The following is a 23212-nucleotide window of genomic DNA, read 5'->3' as shown; positions in this document are numbered from 1 at the left end:
TAAAGAAGAACCCACCAACTATAGACCAGTCTCTCTTACAAGTACAATAGCAAAAATTTGTGAAAGAATTATCAAAAATAGATGGGTAAAATACTTGGAAAAAAACAACGTACTAAATCCAAGGCAATTTGGATTCAGACAAGGACGATCATGCGTCACCAATTTAATATGTTTCTATTCAAGGCTAATAGATATAATACAAGAAAGAGATGGATGGGCTGATTGTGCATTTCTAGACCTAAAAAAAGCTTTTGACAAAGTACCACATAAGAAGTTGCTTAAGAAACTAGAATCTGAAGGAGGAATACAAGGTAAATTACTAAATTGGATGGAAGACTTTTTGCAAGAAAGAAAAATGAGAGTAGTGATAAGAAACCAGCACTCAAAATGGAATGAAGTAATAAGCGGTGTCCCGCAGGGAACAGTCCTGGCCCCAATAATGTTTGCTATATATATTAATGATATGGATGAAGGAATTGAAAGCTATATGAGCTTCTTTGCAGATGATGCAAAACTACTGAAAAGAGTGAAAACTGAAGAAGATTGTGAATCACTACAGAGAGATCTAAATAAAGTACAGGAATGGAGTAAGAAGTGGGAGATGGAGTTCAATACAAAAAAGTGTAGTATAATGGAATTTGGAAAAAGCAAAAACAGAATAACAGGATCATATAATTTGGGAGAAGAGGGAATTAAAAAAGTAGAAAATGAGAAGGACCTGGGAGTCATTGTTATGAATAATATGTCACCTGAAAAACATATAAATAAGATTTTTGGAGAAACTTATAATTTAATAAGAACAATCAAAGTGGCATTTACATACCTGGATGAAGAAATGGTGAGGAAAATCCTAATCACCCTGATAAGACCAAGATTAGAATATGCAGCAACAATATGGTCACCAAGTACAAAAAAATGTATAAAAAAACTTGAAAGAATACAAAGAGCAATTACAAAACTGGCACCAACACTCTCAAAACTATCATATGAAGAGAGACTACAAAAACTTGAACTACAGACACTAGAGCAAAGAAGAGAGAGAGGAGATTTGATAGCTATTTACAGAATCATGAAAGGCATAGAAATTACTGATAGAGAGAATCTGATAAAATGGGATGACAGAAATACAAGAGGACACGGAAAGAAAATAAAAAAAGACAGCTATAGAAGAGATTTGAAAAAGAACAGCTTTCCTCACAGAGTAATAGACAGTTGGAACAAGTTAGATGAGAAAGTGGTGTGTGCAAAAACAATACATGAATTTAAAAATAGTTTAGATAAAATGAGAAATGAAGACGGGACCCCACGAGCATAGCTCCCCTTCCCGTAATATACAACTAGGTACAACTAGGTAAATACACACACACACACACAGTGGTTAGAGTTCCCGGTCGCCACTACTGCAGTCCGGGTTCGAATCCCGTCCAGGGTTGAAATAATTTCAGTACCGCTGCACTTCCAGTCGTTACTCCAGCTCTCGTGGGCGGGGAGTTGGGTGTGTGTATGCGTGTAAGGTCACAGTATTACCCATAGATCGGTCAAATGAGCTCTGCGCTCTCTTCCGGAAGGGAAATAGCTATCGATCACGAGTCCAACACGTGATCCAAAGACCATGGTGAATCACACACACACACACACACACACACACACACACACACACACACACACACACACACACACACAGCTATTCCTTAGCTTACTATTTTGTTTAGTTATTTAATGCTTGTAACAACATCTTTTCACTGTCATAGTTTTATAATTTTATAATTCTGTAGGCTGTATATTTTCAGCAGTATTGCTGCTATACCCAATAAACCGTATATTATTATTATTATTGTTATTATTAGTGTTATTATTATTATTATTATTATTATTATTATTATTATTATTAATTATTCACAAACCCAGAGCAGTACCCTCCTATTGACGAGTTTCACCCACGCTACGTTATCACGTGACTTGCCGTTAGTCCGCCATATTGGATGTCTAGCTTTCGCAGCATCGTTGTTTACATTCTTTATCTGCAGCACAACTTCGTGGCCACAGCTTATGTATAACAATAACAAGTGTTTCATCGTGACTGAGAACAGTGAGAGGTGACAGGATGCTAGTAAAACAGGTTGTTAGTTGAAGAAAACGAAAGTACCATACACAGGCATCCACTGACAAGGCATTAGAGATGGTTGACGCAGACATTTTGTTCTGTACACAAACCATCCCGGGTTTAGATAAAAAAGATAATAAAATGAGTGGCGCATGGTTGCGAAATTGGAGCTTAAGGGGTGCTGCATCAGGAAGTATTTACCAATTTAAGAATAGGACCTGGAGGACTGTCAAGACGGCAGCGCTCTCATAAATAAGTTATGTAAGAACATAAGAATAAAGGAGACTACAAGAGACCACAAGGCCTACACTAGGCAGCTCCGTATCCATCACCACCTGTCATCCCCATCCATAAAGTTGTCTAATCGTTTCTTAAAACAACTGATAGTTTCAGCGCTTACTACATGGTTACTAAGTTTATTCCATTCATTGACCACCCTATTAGTAAACCAATTCTTGCCTATTTCCTTCTTAAATCTAAATTTGTCCAGTTTATACCCATTACTGCGAGTCCTGCCCTGTTGTTTTATTATGATGACCTTGTTTGCCTCACCCTTGTTATAACTTCTGATCCATTTGAACACTTCTATTAGATCATCCCGCACTCTGCGTCTTTCCAGAGAGTGTAAGCTAAGGTGCCTAAGCCTCTCTTCGTAAGACAAATTTCTGAGTCCATGTATCATTTTGGTCATTCTTCTCTGTATTGATTCTAGTGAATTCATGTCCATTCTGTAGGACACTACCATGTTATAATTTCATTAACCTTGTCATTACCAAAGGGGTGCTACTGAGTAATAGCCGGGCGACAAACAGAATGATTAAGAAAAATATAAACCTTTCCTCCTGCAGGTGTAAGACGAAGACGTACCCGCCGCTGATGCCTGACACGAGCATCGTCATCGTCTTCCACAACGAGGCCTGGTCGACGCTCCTGCGGACCGTTTGGTCCATCATCAACCGGTCGCCTCGGCATCTCCTCAAAGAAATCATTCTTGTCGACGACGCGTCCGAGAGAGGTTTGTTGTTGTTGTATTCATCGTCATTATCATTATTATTATTATTATTATTATTATGATTTCATTATTTCTATTATTAATTATATTATTATTATTATTATTATCATTACTATTAACAGTAAAACTCGTACGTATAAAGCTTTAACTTTTACGAAATTCTCTCGTTATTTGTTATGAAAGTGACCAAGTTGATATTCGGCTTATTTATAACTTCACCCATGTTCATTAACTTGCTCGAGACATCTTTCGACCCAATCAGGAGTCATCTTCAGGGGCTCCTGATTGCTATGGAGGCATGAATGAGAATGAGAGCCTCTCATCAGATACACCGTACCCAGAGAACTTTATTAATGAAATAGTGTTTGCACTGCTGTTTATTTTAACAAAACTTGTATCCTAAATGACCTCCCAGTGTGTGTGTGTGTAATATATATATATATATATATATATATATATATTTATATATATATGTATATATATATATATATATATATATATATATATATATATATAACAAATAATTCCGACAGTCGTCCCCGGACTCGAACTGAAGGGTTGCGAGAAGTAAGGCCTTCGAGTCCGAGAACGACTGTCGGAATTATTTGATTGACATCGCCGTCACTGGTGATTCTATTCAGATGTATATATATATATATATATATATATATATATATATATATATATATATAATGTGTATGTGTGTTTATCAATCATCAGAGGGTTTTGATTCAACCAAGGGTTGGCTTCCTGATTGAAACAAAATCATCTAAAAAAAATAGTCTCATTAGGAAAAAATAAAGGGGAGAATGTAATTGCCGTAATTTTTTGTTATTAGATTTAATAAGGTATTGCCATTTTGTTTAATTTGCTTTGGGGGGGGAGGGAGAATTTAGACGATGCGCAAATTAATTGGCCGTTGGCTTTTACCTTCGCTCCGGCAGCTTATACTTGATATAATTATATTAATTTCCCGATGCTGATAGCTGCACTGGGGTGGTGACCAGCCAGGTTTCGAAAATTAGATTTAGTTACATCTCTTCCTGGCGTTTCATCTTCCAGATTACTTGGGGAAGGAGCTGGAGGACCACGTCGCCACGTTACCTGTCCCAGTGCACGTTCTGAGAACGGGAAAGAGGTCGGGTCTCATCCGAGCTCGACTCATTGGCGCCCAACACGTCCGCGGTCAAGTCATCACCTTCCTTGACGCTCACGTGGAGTGCACCGAGGGTTGGCTAGAGCCCCTGCTGGCTCGTATTGCTGAAGACAGGTGAGGGCTGGGAGGGGACGGGATCTTCGGAAATGTGGAGATATGCTTAGTGTGTTTACCTCTGAAATATAAACGGTTATGGACGTTTGTTTAACCCTCAGGCAGTTTCTCCCCCCCCCCCATCTCTCTATTTGTAGTTCTCTTCTTCTTTTTCTCCTTCCTCCGCTCTCCTCTCCCTCTCTTTGTTTCTAGTTCTCTCCCTCCTTCTTTTCATCTTTTTCTTCCTCCTCCTCCTCCCAGGTTGTCAAACGTCTTAGCATGTTGCACAGAAAATGTATTTATTATTTTGAACCCGGAACATTAGGTACTTAAGAGAAACTTGGATGATTCCTATTTGTGGTACAATTTCGCAGGACACGCGTCGTCTGTCCCATCATTGACGTCATATCGGACGAGACGTTTGAATACGTCACTGCCTCAGACATGACGTGGGGCGGCTTCAACTGGAAACTCAACTTTAGATGGTAAGTGTTCGTTTTCTTCTGAAACGGTGATGAATTTCCCCATATTATTTATTCTTTTCTCGATGTCTTCATGTTCGCAAAATTAAGGCTGATGAATTATGCATAAATGGACTTGTTCGTAGATTTTATCAATGATATCATTTTCCGTAATTGCGTTCAAATCATGGGTAATGATGGAACTCATAGATTATTATTATTAATTGCAGTAGTCTTTTCGTTCTGATTTTGGGAACCAATTAAATTAGTTGGTAAGAGGTAATTTTGTGTTTGGGGGGTACAGATCCAGTAAATTAGTATGGCATTACTTGGCTGAGGAAAAATTTACACACACACACACACACACACACACACGCACACACACACACACACACACACATCACAGGGAAAAAATATTCAAGACGATTGCAAGCGCAGGATTTTATATTGCACAAGCTGTTTGTCTACGCACCATACCCAGCTATGCATAGTTGGTACCTTACGATTAAGAACTCGAGGAAGAAGAAGAAGAAAATATATATATATATATATATATATATATATATATGTGTGTGTGTGTGTGTGTGTGTGTAATTGCGAAAGAGTCTCAAGGACAATAATAGGCTGCATGTATTGCCGGACATCAGAAGCGGGGTGTACTAGTGGTGCTCCTCAATCAGTCTGGCCCAGCTAATCACGCTGCTCTCAGACCACATTCACAACTACGACAATTCCAGCACAACCATAACTGGGCGTGTATAGTCACCCATGCACAGATACAAGCCACTGTGGCTAAGTATAAAGGCTGAACGAAACCCCCCTAGGATAGCCCAGTTCTGAAATGGGGCCATTGAGGATGGACCCTCACGAAATGGATGGACTCTCACGAAATGGATGGACTCTCATGAAATGGATGGACCCTCATGAAATGGATGGACTCTCACGAAATGGATGGACTCTCACGAAATGGATGGACCCTCACGAAATGGATGGACCCTCACGAAATGGATAGACTCTCACGAAATTGATGGACCCTCACGAAATGGGTGAACCCTCACGAAATGGATGGACTCTCACGAAATGGATGGACTCTCACGAAATGGATGGACTCTCACGAAATGGATGGACTCTCACGAAATGGATGGACCCTCATGAAATGGATGGACTCTCACGAAATGGATGGACTCTCACGAAATGGATGGACCCTCACGAAATGGATGGACTCTCACGAAATCCTTTCACTGGAAAAACGACACGAGAGAATGGAGCCAAATTTTACGCAAGAAGTCTCGGAACCTCAAATCCATCAGGACATGTCACACGGAGTGGAACGATGCCCAGTGCTGGGTTAGCTAGCAAAGTAAGCACCTGCTTAGTGCATCAAGGGAAGGTGGGCATCACAGAAATTTTAATTAATTGGCTTTTTTGCATATATTTATTTACTTTTTGTAACATGATTTAAATAGGGATTATGTTTTTTCTAGTGTGATTTAGCTATAAAAAGTTAAATTTATAACATATAAGGATTCAGCTTTTTTGTTGTTGTTAGGGTCATCAAAATCTCGTAAGTGTTTAGGGCCTCTAAGGGTCTTAATCCGGCCCTGCAAACATCTTACGCATGAACCAGTGACCTCCATCCGATGGCCCTGAGAGACGGACGTCAGGGAGAATCATCTCCCTGCTGCCCTTCTTCGAAACCCGTCGATTTTTTTACCTCTAGATAGGTAAAAAGAAAATGAAAATAACAGTACCAGAACAAGCTTGTAACCTATAGACAGGTAAAAATGATAATAATAGGAAAGTACAAGAACAGCCTTGTAAGGACCAGTAGGTCTGTTACTGTTTGTCCTCCATGTAACTCCGCGTAACTCCATGTAATTGTAACACCCTCACCCCCCTCCATAGGGAGATAAAAACACAGAGGGCCCAACATCCAGTCTCCAGATCGCGCCCAAAGTGTGTCTACTTCGATTATATTTTCCTCTTATCTTTTCACATAAAAGACTCTTCCCAGAGGATTGTGGAAGTGCCCGGGGTCCGTTGCCAGACGCTGTGGGGTCAATAAAACACGAGGGAGAATAAGGAAGGACCTCCTCTTTTCATATTTTCCCAACCTTGCAGAGTTATTGTAACCCAATTTAAGCCGGTAATGATGTTCCACTAAAATGGGTATAATAGGCGGATTGAAAGTTATTTTAGTTTAGCGTTTGGGAGGCACAATGATAGGAAATATGATGATGCGTTTACCAAATCTCTCTTGTGGACATTACTCGAATGGAGTGGACATTACCCAATAGCCCTGGCCCAATTTCATAGGTGCCAAAGGTCATTAAGATACGAGTGCCAAGTTGCTGGCACTCCCGTCCTCCGTCACTTCTTCCTCCGGTAACTGACCTTCTCTAGCCCTCTGTTCAGTGTGATGACTCACCTCTCGGTCGCTTGTAATCCATTAAACCTTTACGTTGTTGGTTTGCCTGGCACCCCTTTTGACCCGACGCTGACACTGGAACCCCAAAGACGTGTTACCCGCGGCTGGACCTACAAAGGAGCCCTTTGTCCCGAGCCGCCTTGGGACCTGGCGTGTCATGTGTTTCGTCCAACCGTCCAGCTTGTGACCTGTCTTACCACGAACTCTGAAAAAAAAAAAAAAAAAAAAAAAAATGGGTGGGACTGATTTTTTTTTTTTTTTATATATATATTTTTTTTTATTAATCAAAGGCATCACTCTGAAATGAATGGAAGACTTGTGGTAATAAGGAGGAAAGCAAATACTCATATCTTTCCACTGGATGAACTCTCATCGAGTGGAAAGATACGAAAAGTGAGGTTCTTCTGGAACAGACTATTAACGGTTTGGGAATGGAGTAGACAATTAAGTATACATGTTCAGCTGTTCACAGACCGTGACAAAAAAGAAAACGGAGGTTGGGGGGCAGCTTCGGACACTGGCACAAAATAGTCCCGAGAAATATGTGTCGGAGAGGATAGTCTCCCCAACCCGTCGAGAGAGAGAAAAAGAAAAAAAAATATTACATTTTTCATAAAATACCCAATTGAAAAACTTAGTAGATACCTGCGCATAATTCCATAGAAGCCTGCATAAACGCGCATGCGCACGAGACCACTTGCTAGTGACGTCATGGATAAATGTAAACAAAGGGAGAACTCCAGAAAGAAAGTAAACATTGAAGAAATCATAAAAGAGGGCCATTTAATTTGTGTTTCATGTCTTGTTAGGAAATTGTTAACAACCTTCTGCAAGGGGTGTAATGTGTGTGTGTAATCGCCTTGGTCTTTAGATCACGTGTTGGACTCGTGATCGACTGCTTTTTCCCTCCCGGAGAGAGCTCAGAGCTCGTATGACTGATCTATGGGTAATGCTGTGACCTTACACTCGCACAAACACCCAATTCCCCTCCCACGAGAGTTGGAGTAACGACTCGAAGCGCAGCGATACTGAAATTATTTCAGCCCTGGGCAGGATTTGAACCCGGACCGCCGTAGTGACAGTCGGGGACTGTGTGTGTGTGTGCGTCTGCACACATCAGTGGCTTTTTCACCCTTGTAAGGAAAAGTAACCAAGTCAGCATGTCATAACTCCTCTTGCGACATACATGGGAACAGGTAGCCCGCATTCTTATCCCCCAACACAAAGGCATGAGAAGAGATAGTATCTTAGGAGCGATACAGGACAAATTTAAGAACAGCAGGAACAAAGAAAATTGTAAACGTTTTATGTATGTCTCCAAACATAAAAACGTTACGTTGTTCGGACCTATAAGGTGCCGTTAAAGTCTAAGTATTAAAAGCATGTAATTATGCAGTACCAAATAAATAAATAAGTAAATAAATAAAACTTGTATAGTACTGCTTAAGGCTTACAGAAAATAGGTCACAGTACAGTTGAATTTCGTTATAACGGACACATTTGAGGGAAGCACATGTCCGTTATTGCCGAATGTTCGTTATATCCCGAAGATTTCATATAACACACAAACCTCGTTATAAAGTCCATAATATGCGGGTTCCGTTTAAACAAACACCCAGGTAACGAGAACGTCCATATATGAGATCTTGAAGGTTTCACCACGGTTTGTTGAACAAGTACCTTCCAACAGCCATCGCGTCGTATCTGCCCGCCATTAGAATCGAAAAATAGTCGTGATTTTACGCAGTTTACGTGTCAATTTAGAATCATTAATGTCGTCCAGGGTATCACAATGAACGTTTTTAGTCAGGCTATGCACTTTGGGTGTTAAGATATTGACAGGAAGCGAAATTCCTGCTTAAGTGATCCATTTCTCATGTCTTAAGTTGCAATAGTCATAATGGAGCGCCATTTGTGGAAGGCGTTTTCGTTTACACATGCTGGGTGATTCACTTGATTACTTTTCATATTTACGGTTTTTACCAGTGACTAATGTTTATCACATATTGTACATTTTTCTTATTATCTTTAGTAAATGCACTTTGTGTGTGTGCGCGCGCGCCCGTGCTCGCATGTGAAATAAAAGCACGCATGAATATGGTCTTTGCAATAAAACGCTATCTTTGTAAATCAAAAGTTATCTAGGTTGTGTCGTTTTATGGTTTACGTTACTGTAATACACCGTGACGTGTTAACTTGAACACACTAATATAGGGTACTTGCAAAGCGAATGAATATTTACAAGGAAATGATACAGAAACTAGGATTCAGTTATCAACAAGTTTTATAGTCAGTCATCCACCACTATATTTCATTGTCGGATTTCCTTTCTCTTGCTATCACTTAGTTTTGCCGCGCAGATTAATGTATTTGTAAGACTTATGACAAGAAGTCAAATGCCAATTGCAATTTGTATGCAGCAGACAGCGAAACGACAAAAACAATCCAGTATGCAGCAGACAGCGAAACGACAAAAACAATCCAATTATCACTAAGTAATCTGTAGCATACCAATATACCTTATTGTATTTACTTTTTACCACTGATTTTGCTCAAGTTCATTGACCTCCTTGGTATAGATTTAAGTTTGCAATTATAAACGTGCGGTCATGTTGTTATGATTTGTTCCACCGCTGAGTTTATCTGACGTTTTGGAACAACATGCTCCTGTATTAACACTGTCTTCCAGTATATCATTACCGGGAAGTCAGTTTTAGTTTTTTCGGGGGTTAGTCGATGGTGGGAAATAATTTCGTTTGGCTACCCCCCGTGTAGGGGAAAAAGCCTTTGGTATGTATGCATAATAACGAGATACCGATTAACGAACGCTGTTGGCGTGATCCAAAGCATGCTGGTCTCTCATTCGCTTAGACTCCCGCACACCTCTACCGTTCTCAGTAGTGACTGTTGCCTGCCCGGACAGTCCAAACACATAGGGCAAAGGTGACGGCTTCGGCCGCAGCTACGCACTTCGCCTCCTGGTGTAGGCTTTTCACTTTCTCTTGCTTCCATTGAGCTCGAAAAGTCCGGTACACAATTCGTATATTGAATGAGCACCAGACAGCACAGCACAATACTAAACTAGACTACATTAGACTCGTTTTTACCATTCAGTTGTACTATTGTGTCATGAACTACTTTACTTTTCCTTTGTTATTATCATGGACTAATAAGAAATATGGTGGGCTGCAGTAAGTGGAGCTCTTCCTGTACAATTCAGTTAGATAAATATAATTGGGTGCATGATACATATGTTCCTCATGATTTACTTCTAGTAAACAAGAGACACTATTAGCTTTCATGAATTATGAGGCTGAGAGAATTTTGATTGAAGAGAATTGAATGAAATGGTATGACTCGGTTGTGTAAATCACAAACAGGTAATTGCAAACAAGACATAGATGGATATTAGTGCCTCAAGTACTGTACTTGTAAATTAAGATATGGTATTAATGTTCAGAAATATTTCGTACTCTAATTCTCCAACTCTTGGCTATCCTCAGGTACCGTGTTCCTCAGAGGGAAATGGAACGCAGGGGTGGTGATCGAACACAGCCTCTTCGTACTCCGACCATGGCTGGAGGGCTTTTCGCCATTGACAAGTCTTATTTTGAAAAGATTGGCACCTATGATGAAGGAATGGACATCTGGGGAGGAGAAAACCTTGAAATGTCATTTAGGGTAAGAACTTGTATGTCAAGTTTGAAAAGTAACTCTTATCTACTTCAGAAAGTTAAGTTTAAGGTGTTTTTATTGTCTTTTATTCTGATTTTTTTAAGGGGATATGTTTGGATGAAATAAATTCATAAGGTCAAATTGTAGTCGGCCAACATTTGGCATGAACAATTTCATGAATTTAAAATGTGCTATCACTGCAGTCAGTGTAGAACTTGATGTATTATTTATATTTCGTTTTATATATTAAATATGTTTTTAACAAATATTATTTCATTAATCATCATTTCAGTTATATTTCATCAATATTAATCAGTTATTCTTTTCAAATATTTTTAATGTTGAACTGTTGCAGTTTTATTGATTTTTTTTTTATCTTAACCCATGAAGATGTTGCATGTCCTATGCTCACTGTGATGTAATTATGAACATACTGAATGTCCTTGATTTACAGAAAGTCAGGAATTTGTTAGCAGATTAATTACACTATCATACACCATTCAATAATACAAATTCTGATTACAGTTTCTGGTGTGCTCCTGTTCTTCAGTCTGCCTATAAACATAGTTTTAGTCCCATGGGACTCCTTTTGACTTCAAGCAGTGTCCATGGTCACTGTTCTATCCCAGAGATCTCTTAGTGAATGAAACCATTGCTTGAGTCTTGCTGATGGAAACCTGTAGTCCCACAGTGACCAACACCAGTCCCTGGCTCCTTTCATAGATTTCTTTGTAAAGAAACATTGGGTCATTATCTGTTTCATATCAGTATTGTGGGTTTGTTTCTGTCACCAGTGAGGAGGAAGAATTTACAGTCATCGGTTGTTAGATCTCTTTATTCCTGATAATTTTATTCTGCTGAAAAAGAGTAGTGTCATTTCAGTATGGAGTGGGACCAGAGATACCTCCATAAGGTGGTTCTGCAAGACAGACATTGGGGAGGATCTTATCCTGGCTGCCTATATCTAGATCAAATTAACACTTTCACCTCCACAGAGTGATGACACTAATGGGCTGGCACTCACTCTGTGCATTGGGACCAAGATATCTTACTATTGTTTGCGCTAGTTATTCACATACCAGGGGACATTAACAGACATCTGCTTGTGGTAATGCTGCAGGATGGACGGCAAAGAGAATTGTCTCCTTACTGCCCTTTTTCAAACCTGTCAACCTCCTCCCCTCCAGCTGGAGTTGCACCCAAGAGGGATTGACATTGTCTATAGAACGGGCCCAAAATATGTCTCATCCTCAGCTGCATTTCTTTCACCTTCTTGTATAATCTGACAGCTGGTGACTGCACCCTTCCTACTACTTTCAGCTGGTGACTTAGAAAAAGTCCCACAATGCAACATTGATAGCAGTTCAAAGTTTCTTCCCAGAGAGACCTTGTGGGAGGGCATGAGATCCATTGGCAGCCATGGTGGGGCTGAAGATCATCATCATCATCATCATCATCATCATCATCATCATCATCATCATCATCATCATCATCATCATCATCATCATCATCATCATCATCATCATCATCATCATCATCATCATCATCATCATCATCATCATCATCATCATCATCATCATCATCATCATCATCATCATCATCATCATCATCATCATCATCATCATCATCATCATCATCATCATCATCATCATCATCATCATCATCATCATCATCATCATCATCAATCACCATCATCATCATCAATCACCATCATCATCATCAATCACCATCATCATCATCAATCACCATCATCATCATCAATCACCATCATCATCAATAATCACCATCATCATCAATAATCACCATCATCATCAATAATCACCATCATCATCAATAATCACCATCATCATCAATAATCACCATCATCATCAATAATCACCATCATCATCAATAATCACCATCATCATCAATAATCACCATCATTATCAATAATCACCATCAATCACCATCATCAATCACCATCATCATTATCATTATCATCATCATTATCATTATCATCATCATTATCATCATCATTATCATTATCATCATCATTATCATTATCATCATCATCATCATTATCATCATCATCAATCACCATCATCATCATCATCAATCACCATCATCATCAATCACCATCATCATCAATCACCATCATCATCATCATCATCATCATCATCATCATCATCATCATCATCATCATCATCATCATCATCATCATCATCATCATCATCATCATCATCATCATCATCAATATCAATCACCATCAATCATCATCATCAATCACCATCAATCATCATCATCAATCACCATCATCAATCACCATCATCAATCACCATTATCAATCACCATCATCATCAATCACCATCATCATTATCATCATCAATCACCATCATCATCATTATCATCATCAATCACCATCATCATCAATCACCATCATCATCACCATCATCATCAATCACCATCATCATCATTATCATCATCAATCACCATCATCATCAATCACCATCATCATCAATCACCATCATCATCACCATCATCACCATCACCATCATCTCCATAACCATCATCTCCATAACATGTAATGAGATTTGACTACCGGCACTAGTGATTCCTCCTCACAATGACCACCTGCCATTACTACTATCAGTACCACTACTACTACTGTCACCTCCATTACCAATCACCATGACCATCACCACCACCAGTGCCACCACCCTTCACTATCACCACCACTATTACCACCACCACCACTACTACCACCACCATCATTACCAGTAATACCATCACCACTACCAGTAATACCATCACCACTACCAGTAATACCACCACCACTAGCACTACTACTACTACATTTAGAAATGACCTCCAACCTTGTGGAACTGTGTGGTAAAAGCAGTCAGGATCTGTCTTCTACAGACACAGTTCATTGGCCCCTCTCTCACCAAAGACAGTGGTTGACTACCTTTTTATATTATTTCACTTTAATGAAGCCTAATACTGAAGTTCATTTATCCTACTCTACTGCAGTCTGCTCAAAATCAAGGTTATATGTGTTTATTTAGGGGGTGGGGACCTGGTACCTCACAGGCATACTACTGCAACCACTACTACTACAACCAATAGTACTACAAGCAATAGTACTACAACCACCACTACTACTACTACAATCACTACTACTACAACAACAACTGCTACCACAACCACTACTGCTTCTACAACCACTACTGCTACTACTATTAGTACAAACACTAGCACCACTACCACCACCACTACCAATGAAATAAAAACAGTTCCCACACTTGCAAAACACCCCAGACCAAGATTTCTCTTCCCAGAGAGATCTACAGAAGAGCCAGAGGACTGTTACCGGTGATGGTGGGGCTGCAGTTTTCCAATTGGGAAAACTTGAAGCAACAACTGTTTGTAGTGTTAGATCACCCCTCATAACCTAAAACATGTCTGTAAATTATACTTTTATACTGAAGTATTAATTTTCCCCACATGTTTTGATATTATATATTAAAGTTGTTTAATCAGCTGCCTCAGATCTCTCTTGCAGGAGGCCTGTGGTGTTCTTTCCCAGTGCATTGTAATTTCTCCATTCAATGTTTAGATTTAAGTGAGTAGATGTGGCTCCATGAGATCCCTTCAGATTGGTAAAGAACCCATTTACAACAAGCACAAGGGTTATAAGTGCATTTAATTTCAGATAAATCCATAATTTTAATACCATACAATATTATATTTTGCATTTTCCATCTTGGTAATTTAACACTTTTCTACAGATCACATTAATGGATTTTGTGAAAACTTGTTATGTATTGGTGTATTTTGGGATTAACAATGGAGCTGCTGAATATAACAGATCTGGCAGTGTGGTGGAGTCTTGGAGATCATCCCATGTTCCCATGTTGGCCATGTGTTCCGGGACAAATCACCTTACTCCTTCCCGGGGGGCGTCGTCAAAGTGGTCATGAAAAATTCTGCTAGAGTTGCTGCAGTTTGGATGGACGAGTGGAGAGACTTTTTCTTTGAAATGAACCCAGGTATCTTATGATTATCTCATCCAGGTACCATACCCAGTGATTGTTTATTATCCAGGTACCACTTGACCAATTACCCCTCATTCCTTGCAGGACAGGGACAAGTGATAACTTTTATCCACTGCCTCCTACTTACCTTAAAGAAAATACCTTTCTACTTTTGACATTGCACATGTTCCCCAAAACCAACATTTGAGACTGATGCAAGACCATCTAAATGATTGTACCTTTTGAAAAGAAGTTATCTGCTCCAAATTCTTTCTCATGACCTCCGTTATCCAGGACCCGTACAACCCCACTGGTCTACATGATCATGGCGTGTTCACATTGACTACCTTTGTCTTTAGCTTATGACTTAACACTTGAATTTCTTACAGAGACCAGTCATTTACTACAGACAGACTAAAAGTACACAGTCTTAAATTTTTTTGCAGGTATTTTGCCAAACATCTACTTCAGTGTACTCAAACATGGTTATAACTGTATGACACACAGTAGACTGTCATCCCCTATATCTTACTCTAAGGCTAACATACAAGCAGTACTAATCCTGTAAAATGTGAACCCCCCTTCCTTACCAGAGTTGTGGAGCCAAAAGGCATTCATTGGTAGCCATGTGGCAACCAGAACAAAAGGCTAATAATTACCTCCTAGTATGGAGGGGATTAACTGAGGTAGGCTTAACCTTTTCCTTACTGAAAAGATTCTACAAAATAACCTGATGACAGCCAGGATAGAAAATACTTGCTGGTATGGAAGGGGTTTAGGTATATTTTTTCTGCCAACCTTAGAACCAATACTAACAAGCATTTATAATGTTACAGACTACTGCTTGCTGAAATGGAGTAGATATTAACAGTAATGTAGATACCTCATATAGTTTCATACAATGGGTAGCATCATTTAAGCTTGATTATTCTATTATGATGTATGAAATCTGGTTACAGCAGCCAGTGGATGAGTTAGTACCTAATATAATGATGTAATCAAGGAAAATGATGCTTTCCATTTTGGTGAGGTACTGGTTTAGGGTATGCTTGTAGTGATCTACTAATACCATTTCCTCTAACAAAGGTGTTGTAAGTAAAAGAATGGGGTATGGTTAATTAACAAATTGTAGATTATTCTGTCCACTTTTACTAACCTCAAGCTATTCACTGAAGTGGTGTAGTGAGATTACCATGACCTGAATGAAGACTGCAATTGAGCAGGATATGAAGAGCAACTAGTTTAGTTGAAGGGGTAAGGTGAAAACTTTAGTTTGTAAGAATTGCGAGCTTCGTGAGCTTAAAAAGAGCAAATTATATCTTACGGTATTAAAATCTTACTGGTACTCCTGATTTACCTTCAAGAACCTCCCTCAGGCCTCCTCAACTTCACCTTGTTTCACTCAGATCTGATGTGTCTGTGTGTTATGCTTCAGGTGTGGATGTGTGGAGGCACACTGGAGATAGCCACATGTTCCCATGTTGGTCACGTATTCCGCAAGTCCACGCCTTATACCTTCCCAGGGGGCACCTCCAAAATAGTAAATAAAAACAACGCCAGGCTAGCCGAAGTTTGGTTGGACAATTGGAAAGAATTCTATTACAGCATTAACCCAGGTTAGGGAACATGCTGCGTGCACTCTGCACCAAAGCTTGCACCCCCAGCTTCAAACAAAGGGGACAATGAAATTGCTTAGTAGTTAATTTTGATATTTGATAACGTTTATGGAAAATTCCACAATACTGTACAAGATTTTCAGACTTGTAGATCATTGAACAATAAGTGAAATAGTTTCAGCATTCATGGTGACCCTTTGTGTGATGCTGGGAATCTGTCCATGCTACCCACCCTAAACACTTTACCATATAGGCATTGTCAAAGCACATTCAGGTTATGAGAGTGAAGATTGCTTCCATATAGCTTAGTCTTACTTTTTGTACACTACATGTGTTCACACTACAAACTAATGTATTCAGATTTTAATAGTTTTTACACAGCATAATTTCAATCACACTGTATGATTGTGTGTACAGAAAGGAATAGGGTGGTTGTGTGATTCATCATTGCCTTGGATCACATGATTCATGATCAACAGTTATTGGCTTCCCTGATAAATGCTCAGAGCTCATATATTGCCTAATCTGTGGGTAATGCTGTTGCTGTGACCTTACAACCCTCCCACCTTCCAAACTCCTTGTCCATAAGAATAGGGTGCCAACAATCAGTGCTGTGAGGCTTTTCATTCCTAGATGGAGACCAAACCAAGGACTGCTTAGCAGTCAAATTCAGCACCACTATATCAACAAGTTGGTGTGTATGTGAGTGCATGTGTGTATTTGTATGTATTTACCTAGTTGTATTTTATGGGATGGGAGCTATGCTTGCTGTGACCCGTTTTCGTATCTCTCCACATCCAGTTTATTTTTGAACTCGTGTATAGTTCTGGCATTCACTGTTTCACTGTTTAGTTTATTCCAGACATCGATCACTGTGTGCGGGAAACTGTTCTTTTTCAGGTCTCTTGTGTAAGTGTCCTTCTTTAGCTTCTTATTGTGTCCTCATATTTCTTTGCCTAATTGTAGTATACAGTAAAAGAGCAACATTTGTGGGGTCCTGTTTCCAACTCTCCAATTTATCACACCTGGCTTCAGATTCATGTCTGGTTCCAACTTGATCCAAATTCTTATATTATCATGCTTAGCTTTCAATTCGTGTATTGTTCCAGTTTGAGCTATATCAAGTTATTCCAAGTATTATGTATCTATAGAAAATTTTATTCCTGAACATCCCTTAGACATGTAGTTCTTCTTAATTTGTTCTCATGACTTTTAAAGCCATTCTGTTCATAATCAAGAGATCTCTTCTGTCATTGTAGTCTTTCCCCTTCAATAACTTAAATACTGTAAAAGTATCACATCTTTCCTTTTGATTGTTCAATGTTGGTAGACCCAGTGCTTTTAGTCTCTTCGTATGGTTCATCTGCCAGGCTGAGGACCAATTTGGTTGCTGCCCTTTGTATTGTCTCTATGTTGCTTATATCCTTCACTCTGAATGAGGACCACACCACTGAAAATTTTTCTAGTCTTTGATGGATCAGGATTTCTATAATTTTTTTCATTGTCTCTTCATCCATATAGTGAAAGGCCACTTTGATCTTCTGCAGTAGTCCATATGTCTCTCCCACAATCTTGCTGATATGTCTGTCAGGTGACATTTTGTCTTTTATCAACACTCCCAAATCTTCTCTCTTGCTTTTGTGTGTGTATGTGTATTTATTTACCTAATTGTAATATACAGGAAAAGAGCAATGCTTGTTGGGTCGCTTCTCCTACTCTCCAATTTATTATACTTAGCCTCAAGTTCATGTACAGTTCCAATTTAATCTATACCCTAGATTTTCAGTTATCATATTTAGATTTGAATCTATGGATTCTTAATCAAGAGATCTCTTCTGTCAATGTAATCTATTCCCTATTGTAATCATATCACCTCTTTCTCTTTGATTTTTCAATGGTGGCAGACCCAATGCTTTTGGTCTTTCATCGTATGGATTACTTTCCAGGCTGGGGACCACTTTGGTTGCTGCCATTTGTATTCTCTCGATCTTGTTTATATCCTTCACTGTGTAGGGATCATACCAGTTACACATATTCCAGTCATGGACATATGGTTTCAGTGAGATTTTTCATCATTTCTTCAACCATGTAGTGTAGAGCCACTTTAATCTTCTGCAGCAGTCCGTACAACTTTACCACAATCCTGCTGATATGTTTGTCAGGTGACAGGTTGTCTTTTATCAATACTCCCAAATCTTTCTCCTCTTTTGCTTTTGTAACGGGTTCACGTCCCAAGGAATAGTTTAAAGATTGTGTGTGTGTATGCGTGTATGTGTGTGTTTGTGTTCACATACCTTTCTTGTGAGTCATGGTGGTGGTTACATAGTCTATATTGTCATTTCTCCATTCCTAGAATTATGTTGAAATATATAGATCTTTAGAAGTCTATCTAGCTGTAATAGCATTTGCTAATGTAAAGAATTATGCATGTTTATCATGTAAACTGTAGTAAAGGAATGGGTGTTGGCTCATGCCTTTCATGATATTTCACCAATCACATTGCCATTGTATAATAATGATCCCCACAAGAAAAGAGAGACTTATGACAATGGACAAGGACACCTCCAAATTTACTAAGGAATTTGACCATAGAACAGCATACAGAGAGTAGGCTATGAAAACTAAGAAGGACCAAATTTAGACAGTAAATATAGACAATCCTACACAATAACAAAGAGCAATTGATAAAGTTTAGACTTTGTGCTCTTTCATGAATAACACTATGGTGGAGCTATTTTAAAAGTGTTTTTATACTTGTTCACCATACTTTTTTTTTGTACAGTTTGTAGTAGTATCCAGTAGTTGCCATAAAGCATATTGAATATTGTGAGTTATTTCAAAAGCAAACAATGTAGTGGTATATGTAAAGTAGGGTAGTATAGATAGAATGTGTAGAATATTGATATTCAGCAAATTGTACTCATATTGAATATGAAATATGAATTTCTTTTATGAAATATGACATAGTAAAGTGTAACTCCAGCTGTTCAATACCCATGGGAATTTTGTCTGCCAGGTATCTGTATTTTCCACTTGTTTGAATTGCACATATATATACCAAAAGGACCTTTACCCCTCATAAAGGGGGTGGCCAGGAACCTCTATCAATTTTCTACATCTAAGGAATACAGACTGACCCTAAAATTTCATGATTCACAAATCTGCTTTTCCAAAAACATGTGCATGTTAATAAGATCATTTCAGTTACTGGATGTCTTGCTCATTTGTGTTACCATGAAATACAGCAATAGAGAATTGAAGAGACATATGAACAATAGTGTTGGAATGGTTGACAAAAATATGAAAGATGAAGTATATTTAACTGATTGATGCCCCCATATGATACAATGTAGTGATTTGCACAGTTTGTGATCATTGCTTATGTAGTTTCTTGTGCAAATATTCATCATCTCTAAATGCTATTCTGTACTTGTGACATATGAACATGTGAGGAGGATGATGATATGGTTTAACATCACAAACTCCCCCCTATTGGTAGGATAATTTTTAATTTACATCACATGTCTTTATAATGACATAATACCATTTAACACCATGGAGTTTCATAGTTTGTGATTTTTATTGGTATACTTTCTAAGAAAATCAGTGGAAGATTAGGCAAATTTTTTTTTAGTAAATGCTATTTTATATTTGTAACTGCATGGAAGTGCACTACAAATATTAATTTGATTTATAGCCAATATCCATCTAATGAAAGCACCAAGTACCAGCACAGAATAGGAATGACCACTGAGACAAACTGCCCAGTCTTCAACCAAGTGGATCAAAGGCTTTAACAAGGGTGATGCAAACAAGGTCATCATATTAAGACAACAGGGTAGGACTCACAGTAATGGATTTAAATTGGACAAATTTAGATTTAAGAAGGAAATAGGAAAGAATTGGTTTACTAATAGGGTGGTCAATGAATGGAATAGACTTAGTAACCATGTAGTGAGTGCGGAAACTATTGGTTGTTTTAAGAAACGGTTAGAAAACTTTATGGATGGGGATGACTGGTGGTCATATACATGGTACTGCCTAATGTAGGCCTTATGGTCTCTTGCAGTCTCCTTCATTCTTATGTTCTTATTACACAGAAGACACTGAACATTTCATCTTGTACTGCCTCACCCTAGCCATACTCAGAGAACACAATATTTTATCCTTGAGTAACTTTGGGCCATTCTGGTGGCTGCTGCTGGTTACTTGGGAGCCATGGGTCTCCTGTAAGATAGTTTATTTATTCTTTTATTATATTTTATTTATTTATTCATTTATTTGATTTTTAAGGGTGGTACAGACCATTACCAAGAAAGTGCTAGCTAATTGTAGTGACAAAACTACTTATGTCATGAATCCATGTAGTTAGGTAATTCATGCAATGTGGAAAACCTTTTAACACAAATTCATGGGGTCAACTTGGACTTAGAGATAGAAAAAATCAAATAAAAGGACAAATTTATGGGGTCAGCTTGCACTTAGAGATAGAAAACAAATAAAAGGACTAGACTTTAGAGCATGCAAGCCAGCCATGAGAAAGTTCACATTATTCCTGGATGCTGAACTCATCATGTGTTGTGAAAGCTTGAACCATGAGAAATGAGCCCAGTACAGGCTTACCCTCGTTACCCACAGCTTACTCACTGAAGGACCATTTTTGCTCAATCTGGTTCCAATCCTCCAATGGCTGTATGAGGAGTATGTCTATTGCCTAAGGCTTTGTCACAACACTCTGCATTGATAAAACTCCTTGAGCTTGAAATTTTAGACTTAATTCACATGAACTAGACAAGGCTGTGTTCACTTGTCTACCAAGTTGTGCCTGTTCTCACCCTTCTCAAAATGTTTGCATAGGCCTATGTTAATTTTTTCTTCACTTTTAACATATATACCTTTGCCTAGCACCTTTACCATGGCAAATGATCAAGGAAATAATCAAAATACATTGGCAGAAAGAGAAAGAAGGGAAAGAGGTGACTTTATAGTGTTCAGGTCATTAAAGGGAATAGATAAAACTGACAAAGGTCTCTTGGTTTGGGATTGGAATAAGAAAATCATGAGAACCAATTGAAAAAGACTACATGTCTAAAGGATGTCCAGAAACAGTTTTCCATACAGATACCTGAGCTCTTGGAATATCATTGATGATGATCTAGCCCATGCTAAAGCCATAAGTGAATTCAAGATTGGGTGTGATAGCAGGAGATAAAAGAGACAGGACCCAATGAGCATTTACCTATTTGTAGTATACAGGAAAGGAGCAATATTTGTGGGGTTCCATCTCCTACTCTCCAGTTTATCACAATTAGATAAATACAGCCATAGTTTTATCTATTAAGTAAACAATAGTAGAAAGTACATCCAGTGCTGACAGTGATGGAAAATTAAAGTAATTAACATATAGATATATATATATTTTATCCCAATTGCTTTTCTTTTTTCTAATGTGAATATCAGATAGCTTGGGTTACACTGTACTTGTATCTATTCTAGTTAGCAATGTATTTACTTGAATACATTAATCAATTTATTCCACCCATGATGCTTAGAATGACATTAAATGAATAGCTAATGTTATTATTTGCTGCAAACCTCAGGAGCACGAAGTGTTGATTATGGAGATGTTACACCACGTCGCCATCTTCGCCAAAAACTTAAATGCAAGAGTTTCCGATGGTACTTGGAAAATGTTTATCCAGAATCACAGATGCCTCTTGATTACTACTACTTAGGAGAGGTCAGTAAAGTCTCACTAATATTATACATACATACTTCTTTTGATGTGCTTAAAAGAATAGAGTAGTTCTTGTACAGTACTGAGTACTAGAAGAGTGAGTATAAGTCACTTGACCTTAAAAGGGGATTAAGATTTCATTTTACTGACTCCATGTCTTCTGTATGTACTTGGAAGAAGCTTGTGATATTGTGAGAAACTTACTCAATTACATGATAACCTGTATGAAGCTTCTCAGCAAAAGAAAAAGAATAAATTGTACCTCCCACTAAAATTTAGTATCAAAATGGATACTTGAACAGACATGTAAGGACAGCTAAATGGAATAGTTAAAGTTTAACTAATTAAAGATTGGCTATTACAGGCAGGCAGGAAGAATTCTATGGTCATGCTTCATTTTGACTTTGCAGATACGTAATGATGACACACAGAGCTGTCTGGACACTTTAGGGCGCAAGAGCGGGGAGAACCTGGGCATGTCCTACTGTCACGGACTTGGAGGCAATCAGGTAATGTCCAGTAGCTTTTAGTGACCTTAAAAACATAATACATAGACGTTATTCCATAATTACCCTTATTTCCCATAAATCCTCATTGTGGTGAGATGAAAAATATGTTGGATTGTTATTTGTGTTTAATTAGGGTGGCCTGCTTCTGTCACTGGCTGGTAGGAGGAGGAGGAGGAGGGGATTAATCATCAATTGTCAGCATTTGTTATGTGAAAAAGTGGAAGAAAGATAAAGCTGAGAGAGACCTTAGTACTTGTCTAACACAAACAAAAGTCAGTATTTTTTTCCCCAGAGAGATCTATAAGAGGGCCCAGGGACTGTTGCTTATCATAACAGATGTTGCCTCAAATGTCATTCTGGTAATCTACATCCTTATAATAACTGGCAAGACTTCAGGCCCTTCCATAG

General features: G+C 38.5%; 1 protein-coding gene across 6 annotated transcripts in view; it reads left to right on the top strand.

Moving 5' to 3' along the window:
- The window catches only part of Pgant5 (polypeptide N-acetylgalactosaminyltransferase 5), a 606191-nt gene that overhangs the window by 563716 nt on the left and 19263 nt on the right, over positions 1-23212 (top strand). For 4 of the 6 annotated variants that reach the window (XM_076211672.1, XM_076211671.1, XM_076211674.1 and 1 more), the window contains 7 exons: positions 2953-3119; positions 4179-4386; positions 4740-4850; positions 10758-10935; positions 16378-16558; positions 22159-22298; positions 22706-22804. In XM_076211672.1, coding sequence (XP_076067787.1) covers positions 2953-3119; positions 4179-4386; positions 4740-4850; positions 10758-10935; positions 16378-16558; positions 22159-22298; positions 22706-22804 — 1084 coding nt within the window. Of the gene's footprint in view, positions 1-2952; positions 3120-4178; positions 4387-4739; positions 4851-10757; positions 10936-14776; positions 14958-16377; positions 16559-22158; positions 22299-22705; positions 22805-23212 lie in introns of all 6 variants that reach the window. The other 2 variants (XM_076211673.1, XM_076211675.1) reach the window with 1 other exon arrangement.

This window comes from Oratosquilla oratoria, chromosome 29, assembly GCF_046742065.1.
Source record: "Oratosquilla oratoria isolate Oo_2021 chromosome 29, ASM4674206v1, whole genome shotgun sequence".
Lineage (NCBI taxonomy): Eukaryota > Metazoa > Arthropoda > Malacostraca > Stomatopoda > Squillidae > Oratosquilla > Oratosquilla oratoria.
The sequence above is the reverse complement of the archived record's forward strand: the minus strand, read 5'-3'. Positions and strand labels throughout refer to the sequence as shown.